At 45.0% G+C, this 25403-nt stretch overlaps 9 protein-coding genes across 9 annotated transcripts, besides 3 other annotated features; 4 read left to right on the top strand and 5 right to left on the bottom strand.

The window, feature by feature from the left end:
- Positions 1–23: 23 nt before the first annotated feature.
- TSTA_038220 (uncharacterized protein) lies at positions 24–3301 on the bottom strand. The gene is made up of 8 exons (XM_002481000.1): positions 2835–3301; positions 2640–2780; positions 2517–2598; positions 2287–2469; positions 2054–2227; positions 1967–1991; positions 1352–1915; positions 24–1300 (listed from the first exon to the last, which is right to left on the bottom strand). The coding sequence occupies exons 1-8, from the start codon at positions 3261–3263 to the stop codon at positions 127–129; spliced, it is 2772 nt and encodes a 923-aa protein (XP_002481045.1). The 5' UTR covers positions 3264–3301; the 3' UTR covers positions 24–126.
- Positions 3302–3695: 394 nt separating this feature from the next.
- On the top strand, positions 3696–5584 carry TSTA_038210 (tyrosyl-DNA phosphodiesterase, putative; the record flags this gene model as incomplete). The annotated part of the gene is made up of 4 exons (XM_002480999.1): positions 3696–4163; positions 4217–4329; positions 4378–4777; positions 4832–5584. 4 exons carry the CDS (start codon positions 3696–3698, stop codon positions 5582–5584), a joined length of 1734 nt encoding a protein of 577 aa, XP_002481044.1.
- Positions 5585–5601: 17 nt separating this feature from the next.
- TSTA_038200 (Acyl CoA binding protein family) lies at positions 5602–6665 on the bottom strand. Its single transcript, XM_002480998.1, has 4 exons — positions 6579–6665; positions 6175–6316; positions 5990–6076; positions 5602–5918 (listed from the first exon to the last, which is right to left on the bottom strand). The coding sequence occupies exons 2-4, from the start codon at positions 6256–6258 to the stop codon at positions 5802–5804; spliced, it is 288 nt and encodes a 95-aa protein (XP_002481043.1). The 5' UTR covers positions 6259–6316; positions 6579–6665; the 3' UTR covers positions 5602–5801.
- Positions 6483–6507: a microsatellite.
- A 562-nt stretch (positions 6666–7227) lies between the features above and the next one.
- TSTA_038190 (alcohol dehydrogenase, putative) lies at positions 7228–9974 on the top strand. The gene is made up of 4 exons (XM_002480997.1): positions 7228–7703; positions 7771–8646; positions 8711–8827; positions 8896–9974. Exons 1-4 carry the CDS (start codon positions 7542–7544, stop codon positions 8929–8931), a joined length of 1191 nt encoding a protein of 396 aa, XP_002481042.1. The 5' UTR covers positions 7228–7541; the 3' UTR covers positions 8932–9974.
- Positions 8932–10135, bottom strand: TSTA_038180 (U-box domain protein, putative; the record flags this gene model as incomplete). The annotated part of the gene is made up of 2 exons (XM_002480996.1): positions 8932–9992; positions 10051–10135. Coding segments are annotated over 2 exons (860 nt in total), but the record flags the coding sequence as incomplete, so codon positions are not given.
- An 859-nt stretch (positions 10136–10994) lies between these two features.
- Positions 10995–11016: a sequence feature (AT_rich).
- A 21-nt stretch (positions 11017–11037) lies between these two features.
- TSTA_038170 (ribose-5-phosphate isomerase B, putative) lies at positions 11038–11520 on the bottom strand (the record flags this gene model as incomplete). The annotated part of the gene is made up of 2 exons (XM_002480995.1): positions 11038–11252; positions 11295–11520. The coding sequence occupies 2 exons, from the start codon at positions 11518–11520 to the stop codon at positions 11038–11040; spliced, it is 441 nt and encodes a 146-aa protein (XP_002481040.1).
- Positions 11521–12785: 1265 nt separating this feature from the next.
- Positions 12786–14059, top strand: TSTA_038160 (triosephosphate isomerase; the record flags this gene model as incomplete). The annotated part of the gene is made up of 2 exons (XM_002480994.1): positions 12786–12873; positions 13004–14059. 2 exons carry the CDS (start codon positions 12786–12788, stop codon positions 13993–13995), a joined length of 1080 nt encoding a protein of 359 aa, XP_002481039.1. The 3' UTR covers positions 13996–14059.
- Positions 13114–13138: a microsatellite.
- Positions 14060–14069: 10 nt separating the features above from the next.
- On the bottom strand, positions 14070–15557 carry TSTA_038150 (dihydroorotate reductase PyrE, putative; the record flags this gene model as incomplete). Its single annotated transcript, XM_002480993.1, has 2 exons — positions 14070–15092; positions 15147–15557. 2 exons carry the CDS (start codon positions 15555–15557, stop codon positions 14070–14072), a joined length of 1434 nt encoding a protein of 477 aa, XP_002481038.1.
- A 7162-nt stretch (positions 15558–22719) lies between these two features.
- On the top strand, positions 22720–25233 carry TSTA_038140 (uncharacterized protein). Its single transcript, XM_002480992.1, has 2 exons — positions 22720–23444; positions 23525–25233. The coding sequence occupies exons 1-2, from the start codon at positions 22820–22822 to the stop codon at positions 24514–24516; spliced, it is 1617 nt and encodes a 538-aa protein (XP_002481037.1). The 5' UTR covers positions 22720–22819; the 3' UTR covers positions 24517–25233.
- The last annotated feature ends 170 nt before the right edge of the window (positions 25234–25403 follow it).

The following is a 25403-nucleotide window of genomic DNA, read 5'->3' as shown; positions in this document are numbered from 1 at the left end:
CATTTGCACGTACTGGAAGCAGGATCTCAAGCATAAATAGTTTGGGAATCCTTCCAAAGATACATCATGCTTTAAGAAGCAAGTATATCAATATTTCATCTTCGTCTTCTTGTCCATTTTCGTGTTCTACAAAGTCGGAGTTTCCTCGCGCGACATCTTGTTATCAATACCGTATCCTGATCGTTCAGTCTTCTTCGAGCTCTTGAACTTATCCAGCATCTGGATGAAATCTGCTTGCTGGCGGCCTTGAGCATATTCATAGGCTGAGATTTCTTTTTCTGACGATACTGGTGTGGTTTTGTAGGGGTCTGCTCCTGCCTCGAGTAACATCATAACAATTTTCTCAGAGATCTCCACATCACAACCAGGCAAAGCTTGCAGCACCGTCATGTGAGCGGCATCCTCTCTATTCGGGTCAACGCCTCGCTCTATCAGTTCACCGACAACATCCTCCAAGCCCGTCAATGCTGCAATATGTAGATAGTCATCTGGATAGGTCTCAATACGCTCGATTCTCGCATAGCGCTCCTGGATGGCAGGCACCTGATCCAGCTTTGTGCACCGCAAGAAGAATCTAGGATCAATGAATTGCGGATTGCCGATACACCCAATGTCAGGTAGCGAATCTGGTGATTTAAACGATGATGGCCAATCAATCACAATCACCCAGCGCCAGGTTAGAATTTTCAGAAGTTTGTCATTTTCATCTAACAAGATGCGGTCAAGAATTTCTAGAATCTTCTCCGGTATTGTGGTAAGTCGTCGAATATGAGAGTCAAAGTGTTTCCCACAGTAAGGTAATATGGTATCCAAAAGGTTGGTAGGAGGTATGTCCGCTAGTAAGTGCTGAAGGCACTCAATGGCCAGCCGCACATTCGCTGTTTCGCGATCAGGAATCATACTTTGCAAATCCAAGGGCAGTTCTGATTGTGAATCTACCAGAAATTCACGGAAAGAAAAATGAACTGGCCTCACACGTAGATACCCAAGGCCAGTAACCCAGATGAGATCCTTTGTGACCTGTGTTAGATCAGAGGAGTTGTACTTTATCTTTTCACGGTCATTCACCAGACTGACTGCATCTATGAATTCGAAGCCACTTAACAGGTAATCCGTATGAAAAGCCCACAAAAAGCAACGTTGGGCGAGATTCTTGCTTGTGATCGGTTGCTTGTTTATCCTCCGAAGATACTGGACATAGGTATCATGCAAGTCGGATGGGAGCTGGTTTAACTGAATTTTTACTTCACTCTCAAAAACTTGTGCCAGGTCTTTCAGCTGAAAGTCGACCCATAGGAAACTGCAGAGGAGATTAGTATCGGCATACTGGGATAGACTCTGACTTACTCACATGTTACCTGATCTCTTCACTAACTGTTGGATAATGTACTCTTGAGTGTCCGGTCTGAAATGCCCCAGTTCTTTCTCCACGCGATATTTGACAACTTTAGCAATATCTTTTTGATCCGAGTTATGTCTCGAAATGTATAGAGGATTCATAGGAGAAAAGGCCCGGAATATATCCCGCTCCCGTCTACTCGCAACGAGGACTTTGCAATTGCTCTGTTGACTTGTTTCACGAATGAAATCCAATAGCGGTTTTCGGGATTTCTCTTCGCATTCATCCAAAGCATCAATGATCACGAAAATGCGACTCAGGGAGCCTACACATTCCATGAACATTGCTACCAATTTGTTCAGAACGGGAATGCGTGCGTCTTTTTTGCATTGGCGATAATAATTTAATGTTTGGACCGGGAGCTTGTCCAGCTTCCAACAGACTTGTTTGATGAGCATGGAGACTATCCGACTAGGTGAATTGCAAAGCGCAGTATCCTCTCCTTTGATGTAGACATACGCCACTGTGTTGTCTTTTTGAGCGTTCTCTTGACTGAGCTCGTCTATTACCATCGACCTAAATAACTTAGTAAAAAGTGAGCAGTGGCATTGATATAATCATACTCACACAAGGACACTTTTTCCGGTTCCAGCTGCAAAACGTAGTCAACAGATAGAACCTTCCACAGGCAGTAAAGAAGGGGGTTCTTTCTACCTTCTCCATGTATCCATAAGGGCCCGGTGGCCTCTTCTGATGCCCATTTCTGATATTGTCTGTTGCTGAAAATATGTGACCCAATGTCTGCTATTCGTCGTTCACGAACCATATTATGTACTTCCTCAATCTTTTCTCCGCATATCCATTCCAGAAATTCTCTTCTTTCGTTTTCTACTGCAAGTCAGCAGGCATTTGTACTGTTTCGATCCCGATATTGGGAACAGGCTTACGAGCATTGCTCGGAGATGTCTTTTTCAGATCTTCACTGATTGCCAAAGTCGTATTCATTGTAATTGCTGTAGCTACCATGTCCAATTTGGCAGTGTAGCGACTTAGATTTGACTGTATCTCACCAAATTGCTCCTCAAATGGTGCCCACTGAACTTTTGCTAAGACAGTAAAACCACGTGCACCTATTTCCATTAGCGAGCTACCTTAACCGATGTCAAAAGGCTTGTACCTCTCTCTTGCCCTTTGATGAGGAAGACACGGCGCGCATGTCGACAGAAGGTCAGTATATTTGTATAAAGAGCAACTAAGGTCTAAGAAAAAGTCAGCTCATGGTGTAAAGTACGTTAAATACCTGGAGCTGACTTCTAACATTATGCAATTCAGGCGAATTCACGTTATTTCGCGTGAACATATCCAAAACTTCTATATCATCCACGAGGCCCTCTAACATTTTGCTCAACTTTTCATAGTACTCGAAATATTTCACAGCTACCTGTTGCTCAGTCAGCCATGAAGCAAGCATATGATGACAAAGAGAGGTACAAACATTGATTATAACACGAATCACACCAACGACAATTGAGCTGACATCGGGATATGCTTGGATGCCGATTGTAACACCGGCCATCACTGTTTCAACAGCTCTGAGGAATCTCAAAACTGGGCCTGCTATCCTTCTGCTGGTTGTCTGTTGGCGGTGCTCCTTGTCCATATTTTCAATGGTCTTTTGCACTTTTAACGGAGAGTAGTCTCCTTGGAAACTCCATACACGTTTTTCGCTTGCGTCGAGCTCGGCCCAGTGCTTGCCCCAGGCTTCTTGAAATGCAGAATTTGTGGATTTCGCAATAACAATTCCCATTTGTTCCGGACCAATGCCTGAGGAAGACAGGGATTGTCCTGGGGACTCTTCATTCCTCTCGGTCGGTACATTCTGAGGCTTGGGTTTCCTTCTTTTGAATAGTTTAATAATAGGCATTATGTTGGTAGTATAAAAGTCAAAGCCTAGTACACCCCCCCAAGCCGGGATTCCAAGATCACGTCGAAGAATGGTATATATAAGATGCGAACTTCTCTTATGTCGGATCAACCATTCGAGAAGAGTACGCTTTTGCGTACCGCCATCTGCACAACGAGGACATTGTGCCATGCAAGGCTGATTCTAACAGGAACAGCGATTTCAGACAAGCCATCGTTACAGAGCAGCGTAGTGTTGCAGGACAAGGCCGGTCAGCGCATAGACAAAGTATACGATTGGGTTGAGAAATGCAAGTGTTGGCGGCACAGTTAAAGATGCGGCCAGGGATAGCCAATGGTTTGGGCAAGAACAGGCTAGAAGCTGCGGCTTCCCGCCTGAACGACTTCTATCCTTCGCAAACATCTTTTTACTCCACCAATCTGATCAGCTAGCATGTTACCACTGGCAAAGAAGCGAAAGATTTCAGAGCCCGGCGATGACCAGGGAAAAGATGACTCGAAGAAGAATAGAACAACTCTTGCATCTCTAAGCAGGTCTGTCACGCCGCCATTGACTAGCCGCGAGAGACGACCTCCCGAGAACCAGCACGACCAGCACACTGATCATATCAAGAGAAATAATGAAACTAATGCCGATATAATTGAGGGACGACCACGTGTTATACCTTCACCTTTTCAACTCACACATATTCGGGATCTTCCTTCTGACAAAAATGTCGACACCGTTCAATTACACGACATTCTGGGTGACCCGATGATTCGAGAATGTTGGCAATTCAACTACTGTTTTGATGTTGACTTTGTCATGAGCCAGTTTGATCAGGATGTGAAAGATCTTGTGCAAGTAAAAATTGTGCATGGATCCTGGAAACAAGACTCTCCGAATCGACTTCGAATAGATGTGCGTTCAACAACACTGCTCATCACACTAATAGTGATACTAATTTCCTCCAGGAAGCGTGTGCTCGCTATCCAAATGTTGAACCAATCGTAGCTTACATGCCGGAACCCTTTGGAACCCATCATTCGAAAATGATGATCCTTCTTCGACATGACGACCTCGCCCAGTATGTGTCCAAATCTTCTCATTGAACTGACTTCTAACATTAGCCCAGAGTTATTATCCATACAGCTAATATGCTTGCTGGAGATTGGACAAACATGTCGCAAGCTCTTTGGCGATCGCCGCTTCTTCCTCTGTCTTCGACGCCATATAATCCGGCGACGGAAGAAGCGGCTGTATTCGGGACTGGAGCGAGATTCAAGCGAGACCTTCTAGCCTATCTCGAGTTTTATGGAAGGAGGAAGACCGGTTCGCTAGTCGATCAGCTCCGAAAATTCGACTTCTATGCTATTCGTGCTGTATTGGTAGCCAGTGTCCCTTCGAAAGAAAGACTGAGCAGGATGAATTCAAGTCAGTCAACGCTATGGGGCTGGCCAGCACTGAAGGATGCTCTACGTCAAATCTCCCTGAGTGATAATGAGCACATTGAAGATCCCCATGTGGTGATACAGGTATGATCTATGTCATCTGTAGTCGCTGAATTTTTCTGATACTGACCTAGTCAGGTTTCTTCAATCGCGTCGCTTGGCCAGACAGATAAGTGGCTTAAAGATGTCCTGTTTGACAGTCTTTGTCCAAGTTCCATCTTGCCCAATGCCAGTAAGAGATGTAACCCTAAATTCTCTATAGTATTTCCTACACCTGACGAAATTCGACGGTCACTGAACGGATACGGGTCGGGCGGCTCTATACATATGAAGTTACAAAGCGTTGCGCAGCAAAAACAACTTCAATATATGCGACCCTACTTATGTCACTGGGCTGGTGACCAAGAGCAAACTCCTGTGAGAATATCACGTACAAATGCTGAAGTACCCAGCAATATTCAGAGTACAGATGCAGGTCGACGCCGTGCTGCCCCGCATATCAAAACTTACATACGATTTTCAGACAAGACCAAGATGGATAGTATCGACTGGGTTATGATCACTTCTGCTAATTTATCCACGCAAGCATGGGGAGCTGCACCCAACTCCAATGGAGAAGTTCGAATATGCAGTTGGGAGATTGGGGTGCTTGTTTGGCCTCAACTAATAGTAGGGGATTCACCAGAACCTGGTGCTGAAAGGCCGAAAATGGTGCCTTGTTTCCAGAAGGACAGGCCGGAGTTACCCAATAACAATGACATTACGCCTATTGTGGGCTTTCGCATGCCGTATGATCTCCCACTTGCACGATACGGAGTGCAAGATGTTCCTTGGTGCGCCACGATTAACCATCCAGAGCCTGACTGGTTAGGGCAGAGCTGGGAACCATGAGCATTCTTTTCTCTTCTGAATAGCAGTAAGCCAAAAATCATGGATTAATTGATGTGCCATGCTATTAAATGGTATGACTGAAAAAGGATCGATATCATGCAGACTCATATGGAATTAAAAACAATTTATAACATTGGAAACTGGCACACATCGGGGATATGACCAACACCTTTTATTCCTCTGCACGGTCAAAACATTCTTTCACTCTTTATCATCGTCAAGCGTTGAAACCATATTTCTCTTTCAATTCCGCGACGAACTCGATGTATTGCTTTTGCGCATCTTCTACGGAGAGATCCTTGACTTGTTCCCAAGCCTCGTATTTCAAAGTATCCTACGGATGCAAAAAGAATAAGTACTGCAATTCCCCAAGACCAAGAGGAAGAAAAATCATGTCAAACTAACCTTGTCCAGACTCTTAACCCAACCTGGCTTGGGTTTAGGGGCAGCTGAAAAGTCCGCTCCAGTGCCCTGCTTATATAGACCGTAAAGCTATTCCATCCACAACAGTCGTGAAAGTCAGATATGATTCCATATACCCACGACGCCTACTATCTCCTCATTTATTGGCCGGATGACTGAAAACGCACCTTGAGCATCTCGTCTTTGTTGGGACTCCTTTCGAGTTTATTTACCTCCTCAGCAGCCTTTTTGAAATCTGCTTCGGTGGACATTGTTGATTATGCGGACGAACGAAACGAAATGGTAAATGTGGACAAGGAGATCGTCAATCTGTCATCCATGTTTTTCCAAATGTTAGCTCATGTCCCCATTCTATTCCAAAGAGCAAACGCGAAATAAACACGTCAAGATAAAAGATACGCTTATTTCTGCACGATCTTCATCTTCTCGTGAGAGATCTGGACTTGTCTGCTGCCCTATGTCGTACATCCCTTTCCATCTCATCTCATCTCATTTCATCTGCCCTTTCCTTCTCTTGCAGACCAAAGCAAACCAATGAATCCGTGTGATAGAGGAAATGGAGCACACTCACTTTCTTGATGTTCTGTTTATTAGCTGGAAATGTTCAACTGACAACAGACCAAACAACTAAGGAGAGTATTTATTGCGCGGGGATGGTGGGGGAAAGGATTCAACCACTCGGATGCAGAACTACGTAATAAATTACCAACAATCTTATTATATTATATTCGTTACAGTACTAGAATACAAGACTATACTGAAGGGAGTAAGTCTATATCCAATCAGCCAATGAATACACTCTCAATCCGTATTTTGTTGAGAAATACGAGCCAGCAAGCTACACGTGGTTTGTCCAATACGGTAAGTTTTCACTTTAAATTACATTGGGCCTGGGTTTATCACATGTCCTCCAACGCAATTTCACATTGAATCTTACACTGGATTACCTCTATATCAAGCATTCTGACATATGGATATCATATGGTGCAACACTTAGTATATGCATCATATCATGATATCTTTCATGAGCTTGTTTGACTGCTCAGATATCTCTGCCCAGCCTTGTCGCAAGTCATGTCACAATTCTCATCAGTTACGGGAATCCTTGCCAATGTACAGACTAGTACCTACCTCGTGCAGAAAACTAGCCATCTAAGCCTCATCTAGGGGTAATCATCTGATACTTAATCTCGACATTGGGAAATCTTGAATAAATGGCATATCTACTGTGCGGAGTAGATACTATACTACTCCACCTTCCTCCCCCGAGATACGGAAATCCTCCAAAAAAAAATGGCTTGCTAACCCAGATTATAAACCCAGCTTATCTTGCGGGATCATTTCTGCAGTTACCGGTACTCTGATCCTCTCTAGTGGCAGCCCTAAGCTAAGAAGAATGCGGGGTTTTGTAGGTAAATCAGCGGAGAGTCGAGATTCCGGCATCTAGTATCGGGAAGTGTGTACTTCTAAACGACTATCTTCTAAAACCGGAGAGCCTACTACTTAAAGCGGGCTGTCATGTTCTTCACAACTGATGTCGAGTTGTGCAGCGCAGCTATACAAAATGGCGATTGATACACTTGCATACGTTGTAGAAAGCAAAGATGCCCCTTTTGTTCTTCGGACTGTTGTTCTCGATGATCTGCAACCGTCTGAAGTATTGGTTGAAATAAAGTATACGGGGTTATGCCATACGGTTTGTTTCTCTTCCCATTTGACTCGGTTCTTACAGCAGGAATATCCTTTGATCTGATCAAATGCAGGATGTCGTCGTTCAAGAAGGCGGCATGCCAATCGGTCACTTTCCCGCCGTCTTGGGTCACGAAGGCATCGGAATCGTCAAGCAAGTGGGCACCGATGTGAAAGACAAGAATCTCAAACCCGGAGATACCGTGATCCTATCATTTCGATCCTGTGGCGAGTGCAAGGCATGTCTCAATGATCGTCACGGCAGCTGTCCTCGCGTAACAGAACTCAGTTTCTTATCTACTGCGCGAGCGGATGGGTCGTCTCCTATTTCTCTTCCTGACGGGACCCCCGTCCATGGACAGTTCTTTGGACAGTCATCACTCAGTAAAATGGCAGTCGTGACGGAGAAATCCGTTGTCAAGGTTCCCGCTGAGACTTCTCCTGCAGATCTACAGTATCTGGCACCCTTTTCATGTGGATACTTGACCGGTGCGGGAACAGTGTTAAATGAATTTCGACCCGACGCGGACTCAACAATTGCGATTGTTGGCATGGGACCTGTGGGATTCGCGGCATTGTTAACTGCAAAAGCCATAGGAGTCAAAAATCTGGTCGCACTTGATATCGTCGATTCAAAGCTTGAGATAGCAGCACAGCTTACGGGGGCACGCACAATCAACAACAGCAGCGGCAGTTCCACAAATGCTAGTGGGGAAAGTCTATCGGAAAAAATTCTGGCCACATACCCAAAAGGCATCGACTACATCTTAGATACCTCAGGTCGAGCACCCTTACTACAAGATTCCGTAAAAGCATTGGCGCATGGAGGCACATTAGCCCTCGTCGGTGTACCGCCGCCAACGGCTACGATCGAAGTAAATGCGCTGAATCTGTTGACTTCTTGTAAACGGATAATAGGGGTTATTGAAGGGTCTGCAAACCCTAAGAAGGTAAACCCTAAGAACTTGAATCCTTCCCCCCCACCATCTTGCTGAACCTGACTTGCGCAAACAGGTAATCCCTCACCTCATTGAGTTGTTCAATCAGGGGAAATTTCCGGTTCAGCAACTCACCAAAATATATCCTGCGAATCGGTTGGATGAGGCTATTGAAGATGTGAAAAGAGGAAAGGCAGGTCTATTTCCCTTCTGTTTCTCGACCTCAGTCAGCAACTAATAAATGCAACTTTGAAACTGTAGGTTGTGAAAGTTGTACTATCTTGGGAAGGCATGTAGACCACTGAAGTTTCTACATATTTCAAGACTAGAGGATAGATAAGAATATTGTATTTACCTGCTACAATATCAAAATTGTCACGTGCCAAATCAAGATATGCTCGTGTTCTTCACGTCATACTATGCCTGAACCTTCGCGACGCCCAACATGAGAAAAGGGGTAAAAAATATTCCAACGCCAAAACAATATGCTTCCAAAAATACCAAGGGGAATAATAAAAGATAATAATAAAAGTATAAACAGGAAATGATTGATCAAACAAACGCAGGAACGTAGGGGAGAAAACTAATAGTCAACAGCCCAGCCATTCTTGTTCAAAAAGTCTTCACATGCCGCTTTGAGTGAATAGTTAGGGCGCAAATCCTTGACTGTCATGGGCTGGCGAGTGACGGGGTCAATGCGGGATTGTTCGAGATATTTCGTGATACCGAGACGGTCGTAACTGTGGCCGGAAATTGTAATGACGGGGTCATGCATCACTTCGAATGTGATGTTGTCAATGAGATAGTCAGGAACAACCCGTTCCGCAACTTTACCATCGGACGCAATCTTGAAAGCGTCCCGAATATGACGTATTTTCTTTTCAGCCTCTTCTCGCAATGCTTTCTGGTCTTCATTGAAGCCAATCTCCCCGATATCGCCATTATCCAATTGCATCTTGAGTTCCTTCAATTGCCGCTCCAGATCGGCTTCGATTGACTGTTCAACACTCGCCAGCGTGTCATCCATCTCCCGAAGTCGCGCTGTCTCCTTTGCTGCCCAAATCTGCTGTTTTGCTCGTAGGACGATTTTGGATAAGTTCTCGGTTTGAGCGTTCATGGCGCTGAGACTGGCTCGGTAAGCGTCAATAGCGACATCGTAGGCTTCCTGTGGGCGTTGCAATTCCAGTAATGCCTGCGCTAGGTAAAGGGAGCTCTTGAGGCTTGCGGTCGCCTTGGGACCGCCGTTGAGTTCGATTGCGATGCGAGCGTCTTGTTCGGCGCCTGCCCATTTCTCGAGCCTGAGTCGTGTGACTGCGCGGTTGGTGAAGAAACTAGGTTCTTTGGGGTTCATTTGAATGCTGTTATATAATCCGTCAGTAAATATTTCGGAAAAGTAGTTGGAAAGTGATCGCTCACGCTTGAGAGTACATCTCCTCCGCCCCGGCATAATCGCCATCTTTGAAGAGGTGGTTACCCTTTTCTTTGAATGCGAATGACATGATGAGATGAAATTAATGCTGGTCGAATTGAATAAATAGAATGCGAAGTGATAAAAGCAACAGGAATAGTATTGAAACGACAGACGAAGAATTATAACAGTCGTAGGGAAATTGTGTTCTTAAATGTTATCGTCCGTAAATATGTAGGATGACGAGCAGGAAGGAATCAATGCGATCGGTCGAATCAGCAGGTACAGGTAAACAGCTGAGATAAAGACCAAACCAATTCCTACATGGGCAATAAAGAAGAACAAGTATGTCAAAAAAGAGAAAAGTGAGAAAGAAAGATTGATCTGATCAACAGACCATTGTTATTATTGTCGCGGAAATAAATTGAGGACATCGAAAGACGTGGATCCCCGCAGAATCATCTTAACCCCAACATGACTAATCCAACCCTGATCGATGATAACTACTCCTTGCTTCATGAACACTGCAAAAGTTCATCTTTGACGTAAAAACATTCAGGGAAATGGACGAGTTTATGAACGACCTGAAAGTGTGTCTATTTGGTCCACGAGTTGACCAATCAGAATGCACGCTCAGTAAGCATCAGATGGACGCATCTTGACACGAGAACTGAGCTCTGAGTTAGTTCGTTCTCCATATTCAAACAGTCTATATTGGGTGAGTATATGACAAGACAAATTTTGTACACAGCACGCATGGATGGACGATCCAACAGTCTCGGCGTGTCGACGTCTTTTTCAGGTATTCTCGTAGTAATATAATCATTTCAAGGTAGCGTTTCCATCACCAAAATCAAGGCGTGTCGTGAGATTGATGGAACCGGCCTTCCTTAGTCCACCGAAACCAATGTATATGCTCAATGCTGTTGTGGGTATTTTGCAGGGGAAAGAGATTTTTTTTTAAAAAAAAAATTCCAAAAGACCAATAAAGACTATTAGACCTTGAGCTGCCGCTCATATTCGGAAATAGCCTGCACCTTCGCAGCAGAGGAGCTTTTAGGATCAAATCGATACGTAAGCCAGTCCGAAGCAAGCTTCTTAGCCAATTCAATACCAATAACCCGTTGCCCGAAGCAAAGAACCTGGGCGTCGTTGCTGAGAATGGAACGCTCAACGGAAAAGGGGTCGTGGGCAGTTACGGCGCGAATGCCTGGCACTTTGTTGGCGGCGATGGCAACACCGAGTCCCGTACCGCAGATGAAGAGGCCCCGATCAGCTTTACCCTCTGCAATCAGTTTGGCGGCTTCGACGGCTGGGTGCGGGTAGGGGGTTTTGTCAGTGGTGGAGGTGACGCCGACGTCGACGATGGATTCGACCATGGGACTCTTTTCGAGGTGCTGTTTGAGGGTGTTTTTGTAGTCGTAGCCGGCGTCATCGCCGGCCATGACAATGCGGAGAGGTTTGAGGTCGGAAGACATTATTTGTAAGCTTGGATGACTGATGAAGTAGTCTATATTGGAATATTCAGGGTCTGGAGTTGGGTTAAAGACTGGGAAAGGGCACTAAATAAGAACTACAGAAGTCGAGCAGAGTGGGCTTCTGCACCACATTTATATGTAGGGTATCTAGCAGCCGCCAGTCCTCTCTGAAAGCAGCCAGGATATGCATCCCCTCGCTTTCATTCAGGCAAAAGTAATAGTGGATCCTCTCCCCCATTCTCCCCCATGTGTTTTATGCCAGGCTACTCCACATACGCTAAGCTGTCTGAACGTGGGGATCAAAACAACATTATTAATTAGTTACCTTGTCTAGGGACCTGGGTTTCAGCAGGAAAGGCACTTCCTTTCCGCCACTGATTATCACTATTCCATGTGGCATTATTCGATGGCAGGACCCCTGATTCCAAGCCTGTCCCTGTCCCTTGTTTATATGCATCTGTAGTCTGGCATGTATATAATTCGGATGGAACTTGCTACGGACAGCGCCAAGTTTGGCGTCACAGAGCATCACCGGACTGCTAGAATGATCCACTGGAAGAATGACTCTGCAGAGATCCATTGGATAGTGATGGGATTGTTGATTCGGTCGAGAGTAATCATCAGAGGTACCGGACCAACTCCGTGGATGGCCGAAAATCAATGCGGCATCCTTCTTTAAGCATAGTCAACCCCGTATTGTGTATGTATGTACCACAAATATACATGCAAGGTGACGGCATTTCCTAAAGTGGAGATCCCAGGTTGCACATGTACCGTATTTTACAGGCCGACGTGTCTGGCTGCGACTCGTGACGAAGAACAGACCTATCTGCGCAGTGTTCACGAACCTAGACCGCTCAGAATGGATGGCTAGTGCTTTTACGAGCAATTTCTATCCCAAAGCGTGACTCCGAGGCGGCAAAAGGTCATGATATGTCCTATGTCGAGACTCGGCGCATCTCCGGCCGGTACGTTCCCTCGGCGCAGGCTCCGAGCATGATCATCTTTTAATGATCGGATGCTTACTTTGTTTCGGTGGTCAAATCTGTTGGAAGGTATTATCTATAGCTTCATGCAGTAACTCGTTCCAAAAGCTATAGTCACTCAAACACTATTGCGGTATAGTAAATCCCTGGAAGACATTTTGCCTCCCCCAGATCATCTTTTCTCCACGGACTGATAAAAGCGGGCCACTCCAGATTCCACACCCCGCTATTCCAATCTACACACCAGGTATATTGATTACAGATATCCCCTGTAATCATATGCAAAATCTCGATCTCATGTTTCAGAAACTCATTGTTTTCGCTCAGATTACTGCTCGACCACACTGTCTACGGAGCACAGTACTGCGTGCGCAAGTGACCTCATTGTGGATATCTACATCAAGATTATCATTCATATCATTTGTAACAGCCAACCATCCTAAATACCCTCACCCGTTCTTTTCCGAGTGTTTTGATCATTTCTGACACGGCTCAAGGCCTGTACACGCGTCAATTGGGTCCTGCGTTACAAGTGAAGGGATCAGATATCAACCTCGGCCGACCAGAAGACAGAACCTACACCAACCAGGCAGAAAACCCGAGACGGAAAAAAAAAAGAAAGAAAGAAAGAATGGCGACGACAGTATCATATCCTGTCCTACCGCAAAAGCTCCTGATCATATCCCTGAAGATGTATTTTACGCCCTCGCGCACGTTACAATATCTCCGTGATCTTCTCGATCCCAAGAGTGAAATCGTGCTTGCGAAAAACCGCTCAAAATTGCTGCTTGCCCTAATCCCAGATTTTTTGACCATCTACCCGTGTGCAGAAATTATTCGGAAATGGGAATCGGAATTACTAGACACCACCAAGACGGAGAAGTTGCCGCCCCCATTTCTACTGGGCGGCCAAGACTCGTTCTGGGAAGATCTGGGCGCATTTACTGGTGAAGTCTCACCTCTGGCCCTGAAGGAAATAGGTGCTTCACTCGTTGAACTAGGCCATGCCGAACGGCGGGATATGTTCGGTGAAACGAATGAAATTACCGGTAAAAAGGCAGCGGCAGTCTCTAGGCAAGGTTTGATTCCGCTCGTGTGTATCGGCGAATTGAGTGCACCGGGCCAAGTCGCATCTGAAGCGGTGGGATTAGCTGTTCGGGAATGCGAAACACAAATCCACGCTGTCCTGAGAGCGCTACCGGATCATGCGCCCGTCATATTCGCCTATGAGCCTGTTTGGGCTATCGGACAACCTCAGCCGGCTGGTGTTGAACATGTTGCGGCTGTTGTGGCGGGGATTAGGGCTGTGATTGGGAAGAGAGAAGGGGATGTTAGGGTATTATATGGTGGTAGTGCTGGGCCAGGGCTTTGGAGTCAAGGTGGTTTGGGAAAGGCCGTTGATGGTATGTTTTTGGGTCGGTTTGCGCATCAAGTTGAGGGTGTTAGGAAGGTTGTTAGAGAAGTCGAGGAGACTTTTGTCGTAGCCTAGAGAAAACTCATATAAGATCAAATACATAAATGGTACACATAGAGAATTTCTAATCATCTAATGCACACTTCTATCTACAGACTCCTTTCCTGACGAAGCTCATTCTTCACTCGTGTAACGGTACCTATTCCACCGAACGTGATAGCCGTATACATCATAGCAACAGACGCACCGGCATCAAGAACAGCTTGCGCTTGTTTTCCATTGGTGATACCACCAGACGCAAAAATAGTCTTTTGTGACCCTGCATCACTCAATTTCTGCTTATAGCGCGAGACCAGAGCTACTGTACGTTCGAACAGTTGTGGTCCGGAATAACCACCTGTCTCAGTCATCGTTTGCTCCTCCTTGGACGAAAGTGGGTATCTATAGGGTAGTGGTTCAGGTCGTCGGTTCGTCGTGTTGCCTACAATGACACCGTCGACTCCGGACTCGCGGACAGCGTGGCATATACCATCGACTTGCTCTTCGGAATCCTCGTCGGGGCTGACTTTGACCATGACAAAGGGTTTGGTCTTGCGATCGATACGCTTGGCAGCTCCCACTACGCCCTTGAGGATTTCAGTCAACGGGCCAGCTGCTTGGAGGCCACGCAGACCAGGTGTGTTGGGACTGGACACATTCACGACCACAATATCAGCGTACGGGGCAACTCGATCGACACAATACACGTAGTCGCGAGTGACAGCGGCAATGTCTGATTCCGGTGTGACTTTGTTTTTCGCGACCTGGACCGCAAGCAATTTGCCCTCGTTGAGACTGCCGGGTGGTACGCCGGCCTCGCCATTCAACACGCGTTCTTCGCCGGCATCACTATAGCCATAGCCATTGGCGTAGGCAAATTCACGGACACGCTGCTTCAAAACCTTGGCCATGTGATCGGCACCCTTTGAGTTCAAACCATAGCGGTTAATCATTCCCGATTGCGAAACTATTCTGAACACTCGTGGCTTCGGGTTTCCATCTTGGGGTAATGGAGTTGTACCTCCGACTTCTACGACAGCTGCACCTAGCGCAAATAGTGGATCGGGGATTTCTGCGTGTTTGTCTAATCCTCCAGAGATTCCGATAGGATTGGAAAGAGTATAACCGAAGACCTGATTTTCATGTTAGCCAGTTACGAGCTACTAATGTATTTTTATCTTATTTACCTGTGTGGCTAATTTCCCACCTAAATCTGGAGAGCTGCGTTCTCGAAAATGTAAACCAAACTTATATAGCTCCCTCAGCGCAGCGACACCGGCATGATGAGCGTCTTCCGCATCCGGAAACAACCACCGTATGATCGGGACGGCAATATATCTGTGAGCGCTGGCTCGAGTATCAGTGAAGTAGAGGTATCCTCCGAATAGCACAAAAGCTATTGAACTTCGAAATATGAATTTTCTGAGCGGTGATTTTTTATTCTTCTTTGTTATTGTTGCGATTGGTTCCGGCTCGGTGGACGCGAATCGCTTGTTGAGACATGGTGTAGCTCGATGGGTACAGGGTAAGTGGACTCGTTTCAACGCGGAAGAAACGCCCCTAAGTTGGTAGAGGCGAGGCATATAGCTGGATGCCATATTTTCGGAATACGGGTGTAATTGGCCACCTGCGCGTGAAGACGTTGTTAGCAATGTCATCCACAATTCGTCGTTCCTGTGGATAAATATGCGAGGAAGCTACCAATTGACTCACATACAATTTTCCACTACAAAAGAGACTGACAGGAGCTCAATGCGGAGCCTGAGACCAGTCACAAAGCCAATTGAGTCAGGAATTCCTTGTATCTCAAGCTCTTCATTCATAGGAAAAAGTTACGTCGAATGGGATGATACATCTAGGGCGGTGAATATTCTGCCGCAAGGATGTTTTTCATGGTAGTTTGACCAATCAGATCTCTTCGCTGCTTATGGATCTTGTATCGGTTTTTGCTGGCCATGGTAGCTAAACTCCAATGTCGGACACTACCTAAAAAGAATCAATGATACTCACTTATCCATTTCATGCCCACGATAGTTTGAAAAATTACTAACACGAAAAAATGTACAGTCATCGTCTGAACTGGAATAAGGTTCACGAATTAGGTCTTCTCAGGTCACATGAGCTCTATAGTATCATGGTTAGTTGCAGATTGCACACACACAAAGCTCACAGTTCAATAAATTACTTGCTAAGACGGAGAATACTGCATCGGTTAGAGACAGGAAGAACGAGATGATCATGTCGGCTGTAAGTTTTGTGATATATGAGATCACCGAATCATCGAATTAGGGTGGAATGAGTTCGCACGACCTGAATTGAGACAGCACATGTTGTGTCAAGATCTATTCATCTATGTCGTCGCGACCCAAAAAGGAAATGTAAATGGTCTGTCATGCTATTTTCCATCAGACCCAGCAAAATGGACCGATGAAAGCCGTAAGGTCACACGACGGTCAAAAAAAGGGAACTACAACATAGTTCATCATTCAATGACCATCTGAGACAGTACGGTACGCCCATATCTATCTAATCTATACACATATCCCGGTACATCGAAATTCGTCTCCCCACCCAGATCTTGCATGGAATGTTTAGAGAGCACGTCCGAGCACCCCTTCCCTTTTGTCATATGCAACCTCACACTGTGTCAATATCACGAGTACCCTCTTCCATCCGTGGATATGGAACCTTCATTCTGCGAGTATTTGGAACTTTGAGTAACCCCAAAATGGTTGGAATACGATCTCCATAATGGCGTACTGGATTTCGATATGCCGAGTTCAAGAAATGAATTAGTGGAGCATCGATTAGTTGCAGGCATGTCCTAAGGTAGGTGGTTGCGAACAACAGGTCTATGAATTATCATTTCATTGGTCAACAAAGTCCTACCACTTAAAATTGACAGCGGATTTTAAGGAGGCATGATATTCAGGCCATTGGCTGGGAGATCTTCAATTACATTCTACTTTCTGTTATCCCCTTTGGGAAAGCACATAATTTTACGTACCATTTGACCGCTTGAGCGTATGGACAGTGAGACGCCGTATTCCATCTCAACCAAAATTAGATCGAATTTCTTCCGTCATTTTTAAGTGTTCTTAGTAGCAAAAAAAGAATCATCCGTGGCAGATGAACAGACGACCCGCGTCAAGAATGTGGCCGAATCACCAAATACAGCCCAGTCACATCAAGCATTTGAATCATGACTGCCCAGGCGGAATCTGCCTCTTACATTAATACCATTTATGGAAAGGTTACTACCATTGTCCAGGCAACACAAGACGAACGAGGTGAAGGAGGGGGTAATTGCCTTGTGATCTTGACCGAGCACATGCTTTTGTCCAACCTCAAGAACAAGCGGAACACGAATAGAGCCCGGTATAGCTTCAAGTGGCGAAGATATTACCTAAATCTATCATTCTTTCTCCAACCTTGTGCTCCCATCTCATACGCAGTTTAGTCGTGATTGCAAACATTTCTTCAGACCCGGTAAATGGTTTTCACGAAGGAGAGAAGTCGAGAGAATCAATTCGAAAGTCTGATAATGTTGCATAATTTCGAATTGTCTCCTCTCGCTGTGCTGGAGAGACAGAAGAGGTTAGACTAATTATATCCTGATAAAGGGGTACAGAGTGCCCCAGCTGATGAGAAAGTCATACTACTACATGTGATCTGACGCCACTGCTTAGTCAGGTGCTTGCAAAAGAAAGCATTATTCTATAGTAGTGAGGATACCGGGAAGATTTTCGGGTACATATAGAGCCGCCTCCGTGTCTTATACAACTCGTCCTCGTATTCTGCAACTAAGACCTTGTCAAGACTCGGATTCGTAAACTCAAATACAGCACGTATGCCAAGAAAAAATTTCCGGTAGGAAAATACCATCCTGTATAGGCCTTCGATGACTCGCCGTACATACAGGAAGGAAATCATTACTCATGAGAAAAAGGGGTTGTATATTGTAAACACCCAGATTCGTGTCACCGCATGTCAAATAGGCGCAAATGCGGGAAATCTTCAAAGTTTTTTGTGGACGGTAAAAGAGTATGTTGTACCGCACGTAGGTATTACTGTGCCTACAAAATGACTGAATATGCAACTCATGCAGTTACATTTATAGTGACCTGCTTATACATGTATATGTATGTCAAGATAGCACCCCTATTTCCGTCATCTGTTGCCCTTGTCCTCCTCTGGAGTAATTTTGCCGTCCAATCGCATGCGTTGAGTGAGAAGCATGTTGAATTCCCACCGAATAATTGAGTAAAATCTTTTAGTAGACAGCTCTTATTGACCTGCATGACAGCTAGGTGACAAAATCTTTCAACTTGCAGGATGAATAAGCTCCAATTTTCTGCATCAAATGCCCACACCGCACTTGTATTTCATGCTTTGTTGATCATGAGAGGTTGACAGGCCGGGATGCTTACTTTATACTCTCCAGAATCAGCACCGGCCATTTCCCATTCAAATGGCGGCTCCTGAGTAGTTTGATAGATAGTCACGGTTGGCCAGCCATAAATCGGAATTTCGGACATGTAAATAACCCATCTTATCTATATCAAGGTTTGAGCCAGTATACATTGAAGGGTAATGTACGCTAAGTTGGTCTTCTATATAGTGGCTTCATAACTCACCGTTGATTACAATTTGTGGCCGAGACTTTATGAAGTGTGTCGTCATAGATCAGAAAGAAGGAAGGAGGAAAATACCGCACAATATGACAGTTCTCTAGATCTATGCAAGTGTGAGTACGATCGTATCTAGCTAGCAAATTATTTAGTCGTATTAGGACTGGTACAGGCAAGCATTGCAGCTTTTGACACGGTGCATCCCACAACCAGACATAGTCCTGTCCTATATTTAACCTAACCTGAATATAACTGAATGATTAACATAGAATACTTACAATCCTGACTTCAACAGACATGTCATTTGCCTCTCCTGACTCGAGGTACATGAATAATGAGTGCTTAATAACTTCGGGCAATGGTTAGACATGTCATATACTAATAGCATACCGCCAAGTTCAAGATTCCATTAAACTTTACGTGAGATCAATAGAAGGAGATAGCAGATCGTTAAGGTAATATCCGAAAACCCACAAGAGCATATACATAGGACTAGTGAGTCTGTCAAATCTTAATTCACAAAATTTCGTGGGATCTTGACAGATTCCAAGGCTTATAAGATTAAATTCATTGATATTACTCCGAGTATCTGAGACATGCTCAATAACGCTATCCTAGTGGTAGATTAATAGACTGGTGGCAAAATTTGAATGACAGAGATATTCACCGATCTTTTAGCCCAGATCTCAAGATCTATACGAATTCCATTACCATTCTTGGGTTTGACGTCCAACTGATGACAAAAAAAAGTATCTTAGTAATCTAATTTCTACTTTGGTAAGAGTTCTGAGACCTCATATGGAAGCCTAATGCGTAGCAGAGTCACCACATGGAAACCAAAAGACATTGATATTTTCAAGGCTAACTCTATGTATGTATCGAACCAAAAACGCTTTGAAGGAGCTAGATCCACAAATTGAAACGTTCCTTTTCAGCTCTTAGTTGATACTGCTAAATAATCATCGATCAGCAGGCATGTTAAACAGCCGTTTTATATATTTTCCTGTTCCATTCGTCCACTCGGTTATATATCTAGTTATCTAGTTAGGGCTGGGAAGAAGTGGAGCGTGCCCTAACTAGCTTCCGTATCGGGGAAAGACCAATCGGAGGCTCAGGCAGTCACCTTGGACTTTGGTTATGTGAGATCATTTTAAGCCAGATGCATTGCATTAATTGCGCAGAACCCTGTCTATGCAAAACTGGCACTTTACCAGCGGCAGTAGGGGGAGCACTGCGATTTGGTTTCTTTTTTCTTTTTCCTCATGACACCAGACTGTAAAAGTAATTCTCGGATTTGCCTAAGCTCCTCGAGACAGTTGCATTAGTAGCTTTCGTGTTCTTTATTTGCTTTTTTTCCCTTGGAAATACGTAATTAGATATTCTAATTATTTCTGGGTACGTCTTGCTTAAATCCAGACAAACGTCACAGAGTCACAGATAGTTCGCTTGATCTCGGTCTACCAGCACTGGGGTCTGAAGCTCGGTACGGAGTACATATGGGACTCGACAACGTTTACTTTCTATCAGCCTATACAGTCATAGTCCTCTGTCGGGCTCTACTTCATACTATGGCGGTGCATGGCGTGTGCCTCTCTCAGATGGCTCGCTCGTAGCTAGCTGATACTACATCATGGTAATCACCTGTGTAGCAATGGGTACCTAACTAACTTTCTGCTATGTAGCCTCAACTATCTATTCGCAAGTCATGTATTGAGATTCCAGGATATGTATAACAATATCGAATAAAAATTAAAAATGCTTCCTAGAGAATCTATTGGTCGATCACTTTATCCCCACACTAGATCGACCCACTGACCCACTTAGGGTCTCCGCTAGCGCGCGGCTTTCCCGAGATTCGTCAGGGCTTAGCCGGAACCTTGTTCCTCTAACTATGCCTGCGTCCTTTGTTTTTCTTAAACTCCGTGTCTATTTTTTCTTGTCTTTGCCATTCCTCATTTCCTTCTTCTTTTATTCATTTTACCCTTTACTATTTTACTCTAATTATGGAAAATTTCGTATTGCAGACACCGGAACAATATTTTGCAAGGAAAATACGAGGTTTCCACTTAGAATTCGTTCCAACGTATGTCAGTAGCCCCATTTGTGTCTCTATCTCTACATCACATTTTCTCAAATACACATAGGACTGGAGACACAGTTACTTGAGTCCATTCTCCACACTACCTCGCTGGACCTATTCTAATATCTGTTTGACTCAGCTCATTGTAGTAACTCGTTGACCGTCTTTTGGAGACTCCATCTGCCAAAATTTGATAGATCCTATGTCTTTAGCAGTTAGCTCAAACTTTATGTGCATTTAACCACACAATCACACCGCGCAGAACGTGGTTTTCCCAAGTGGCGTTGCAAGCAAAATGACACGACTTATGCTCCTTTTTAATCCGCGGCCCTGGCAGTCGCGATAACCCATGTATGTAAGTATTTATTTCTCCCTGATATTCCTGTAAGTGCTCCACAACCAATCAAATAAACATCAGCTGTGGCTGGCACCATTGACAGTTAGCTGCAGATCAGGTAGTCAAAAAGACCACAAGGACCCTCTTGTCAATGATGGGTACCTGATGCTTATTTGACAGCGTAGACACCGCCACTTCGTGTTCATGCTAATGATAAATAAATCTGTGCTTTACCATGATCACGGGTGTCTGAGAACACGTCGTCTCTCTAGAGTTTCCAGTTCGTCTGACTAATGTTGCACGACCAGCAAGCAATTGCTTCATGACCTTGTCCCACCGGTTCCCATCTCAGATTAGCGAGATTTCTCTCAAACTTTCCTCATAGAAATACATTCTAACACTAGAAGTCTCCATGCTGTATTAGAGCTACTAAGAAAGACCTTCAACCTGGGGTGTTCAAATATATTTGCATGCTATTCCAAAAATGCTTTCCCCTCTCTCTTAGTGCATTTGGAATCTTCCATAGTGTCTTTTTGACCCTGGTCATCTTAGGTGGGAACTATTGATGACCCCGTAAATAGACTCGCTGCAGATCCACACTGATCAAGCTACACACTGAGCATCGATCAACCAGCGAGCACGGATTACAGTAAGCTAACGCGTGCGCCGACACATAACCATTTACCTGGGTTGTTTGGAACTTCTGTTGGCCCATGCTCACCTCTAGTCTGATAAGTCAACAATGAGATTGGGAATGGAGAGGTGGGCCAAGAACCAATTGAACGACCAGGGAGAATAACGTATGAATACTTAATAGAAAAACACCAATTCAAAACGGTCCTCCAATGAAGTTTGCATCGGACAGTGGATCTGAGTGTGGCTGGCGTACAACGTCTTATGCGATTCTCATTTGGCACGACTCGAATGGATTTTTTTGGCGCCAGCCACTGACTGGCTCGATGATGGATGTCGCAAACATCCGATTGGGTTAGAGTGGTGGCCTATCCGGGATAAAGTAGATTGTCCAAACCGAGCAAGTGAGTAATTAGGAAAGTGCAGGCCAGTTTTGAAGAAAAGAAAAACAATGCCAATACCACCTAAGAACTTATGCATGAGTGTACTACCCAGGAGCGGATCCTCTTCAGTGCGTATCTGGCCTTCAGACCTAAGACTTCTCCTGCATCGCAAGTGCAATCTGAACAATAGTTTCTCCATGTAACAAGGCCGTGGTAGTCCACACTAGAATGCTAATGAGGAGGCATTGCAGTCCCCTGTTAGCCTACCAATAATGTCTTTCGTCCAATGGACCAGTAAATGGTCATGGAGACAACTTCTCGGCCAATGGAACGCCCGCTTGATCTCGATCGGGATAAGATCTTGGGAACTTAGAAACTCAATATTGAGACAAAGCTGATAGGATGTAGCACTAATCAGGACGCGAGAACGTCACGGATGTTGTCTTTCGTCGAACTCCACCCCCAAGGAAATCCTTTAGTTCCCCCTCCTGGCGCCCATTATTCATTCGTCCATCAAGGTCTTTATATTGAACCCTATCTGCGCTTTTTCCTTCCATAAATACCCTGATAATTCTGGCCTAGACGCGAATCGACTCGAAAGGGGAAAAAGACTAAGTTGGTCAAACCAAGTGAGCCAAGAAACAGAATAACAAGCAGCTTCACATTCGTGTATCTTCGCAAACTAGTCAACTCATTTCAATCACACATATATCCTACCTCGCTCCTTTCTCGCTGCTATCTCTCTGTTTTAAAAACACCAAACCACGATATAAGACGGATCTGGAAACAATTTATAATGATGATGAACCCCACTCACCTGACCCCTTTGGAAGGACGCCACCATCAACATCCTCTGCACCATCCTGAAGTTGTTCAGCAGCCGCGTCGCTTTGCCTGTGACCGCTGCCGTATGCAGAAGTTGCGATGCGAAAGGGACATCTGGAGACCCTCGCTTATGCCATGCAAGCGCTGTCGGAAAGCCCGTATAGCATGTACCATTAGCTCGATGGATCGTCCTGTGAGCAAGAAAAAGACGAAAGATAGAGTTCTTGCAATCACAAAACCGGAGAAGACAACCACTGGCAGACACCCACAGGGTACGCAAGAAATCTCATCACCGCTAGACGTCTCCGATCAGCTGCCGGTGGACAATACCGCCGGCTTCTACCCAGAGGCAATTCCCAGAGAGATTAGTATGATTGGGACAGGGTTGCAGTCAGAAGATTGCTATTTAGTAAATAGTGGATTCGAAGAATACCAAGTTCCTGTGTTTTCGGGCCTGATAACACCCCCTTCAATGGACAATGAACAAGAGCGCCAGATTCCGCTACAGACAACTTCTTTCCCGGCCGCCAGACAGCAGGATTGGACACCGGAGAGTGACTGCAGCAAAGGCGCAGAGGGCTATGAGTTTGATGACCGTAAGCTTCTTTTTCCTATTCCGACCACTCACTGATCTGCTTGAAGATGAAAAATTAAACTAAGATGTGACTCACTGTAGCATTTCCTTGCCTCGACGACAGAGAGCAATGGTGGGACCAGGAAAATCTGCGAAGATTGCTCGATATGAATATGCATCTACTAGATTGTCAAAGCTTGGTAGCTCAGGAACTTGCCATGCTAGGCAATATGCATGCAAATGTCGCCTTGACTAATCTCGAGTCGGCATCGCGGAACGTGCTGCGCTACTCACAACAGTTTCTCGAAGTGGTGAATGTGTTCGTTGATGGGGGTCTGGTACCAATGGCGACAGTGTTCCCCAGATCCATGGCTGTAAACGCATTCGCTCCTCATATCCACACACCAGTCAACTCCCGCCGCCCTTCGTATGTACAACAAACACCGACCTCGACGATTGAGCCGATATTAGTTCCAGGAGCGGAGGCTGCTATACCCCCTCAGATCACCCCCCTGGCATCGTTTACATTACCTTCGTCTGGCCAGCCATCCTGGCAAGGAACACAATTTGAAGATGTCCAAGTCTCGTTGATATTAGCCACCATCAACTGCTATACCTGCTTGATTGGCAGTTACCATATTATTCTCTCATACCTCCTTCATGAATTGATGGCTGTGGTGACGCCGGAACAACAAAGTCAGTCTTCATCAACGTTCCCGGACTTCGCGACTCCATTCGCCGTCACCGCTCATGTTCAGCAGCCTGACAGGGACTCGCAGCTTCGGTTAATCTTTCATAATTGTATGGGTATGCTAGCACAACTTGAGCTGAGCCTTGGGCTGCCTGAACAACATTGTGTTGCTTCATGGGCGTTGTCTTTCCCAGGGGTTGGGCAACCTCATCGCCATGATGGGGTCCTCTCTGGGCCTGTGGCTGCAATTCTTGTCAACACTCTTGTAAACCAAAAATTTGGATTGTGCGTCAACGGGTTGGCCACAGGGAAAAACTCGATGAAGGATATTATAGCAACTATCAACCAGTTCTTCGAAGCAGGCCACGCAGCGACTCAGGTGATTGGCACAGTGAAGCCTTGACGAAGAGAAACAGCAAACATCAATCATTGAAGAGGTTTCACCAAGCTAGCTAATCTTCTTTCCCTTTGGCGTTTCGCCTTGAAGGAAATGTGTGTATTCAATAATGTTTTGCCCTTTGCTTTTGAGTTTCGTTCTTTGTTTTCCTTGACTTGTCTGGTTTATATGTCTTCTGAATTATGCGTGATATCGGGGAAATGGCAAAAGAAAGGAGAACACCGTTAAAACGATCTGAAACTGTGGAGTTTTGGACTATGGTATGGCATTGGGAATGGAAGGTAATGTGGGTATCAGAATCCACCGGTATATTGATGGGCATGGGTCATGAAAATGGATATGGATATGAGATTGGGTCAAAATAATGGAATATTATTGGCTATGGGCGTGGACCTCGGGATGGGATTTTGGATATGACTGCTCTCATGAGCGCGGACAGCTGGCGTTTGATACGCATCACTTTTCTTTCTTATTTCGCATTTCGATATTGTCTGTGTGATTGTCGAGGGGTATCAGTTTGAACCCAGGCCAACAGACATATGTTTGGAAAAGCCACTCTTGCTCTCGATATTTTTGTGTGCTGTTCCGTTGAGCATGATATGTACAGTCTAAATATAAGCCCGAAACACTTAGGATAGCATTCATCTATGGATCTATCAATCTATGGATCAACACAATCGATAATAATGATAATAGGGTAGTCCCCTGCATCTACCAATCTTTTCGCTGTTCTTTGTGACGACAATCAGGATATTACTTGAGTTTCTTTTAGATACGAATGCAAATAAGTTGATAATTTTGTAGGTTATTGCTAGAATGGCAAACAATACTACGATCGCTCACTTTGGATTATCCCACAATGAAAGGCAGCATAACGTGTCCCATAACAAGGG

Source organism: Talaromyces stipitatus, genomic scaffold (genome assembly GCF_000003125.1).
Source record: "Talaromyces stipitatus ATCC 10500 scf_1105507295541 genomic scaffold, whole genome shotgun sequence".
Lineage (NCBI taxonomy): Eukaryota > Fungi > Ascomycota > Eurotiomycetes > Eurotiales > Trichocomaceae > Talaromyces > Talaromyces stipitatus.
The sequence above is the reverse complement of the archived record's forward strand: the minus strand, read 5'-3'. Positions and strand labels throughout refer to the sequence as shown.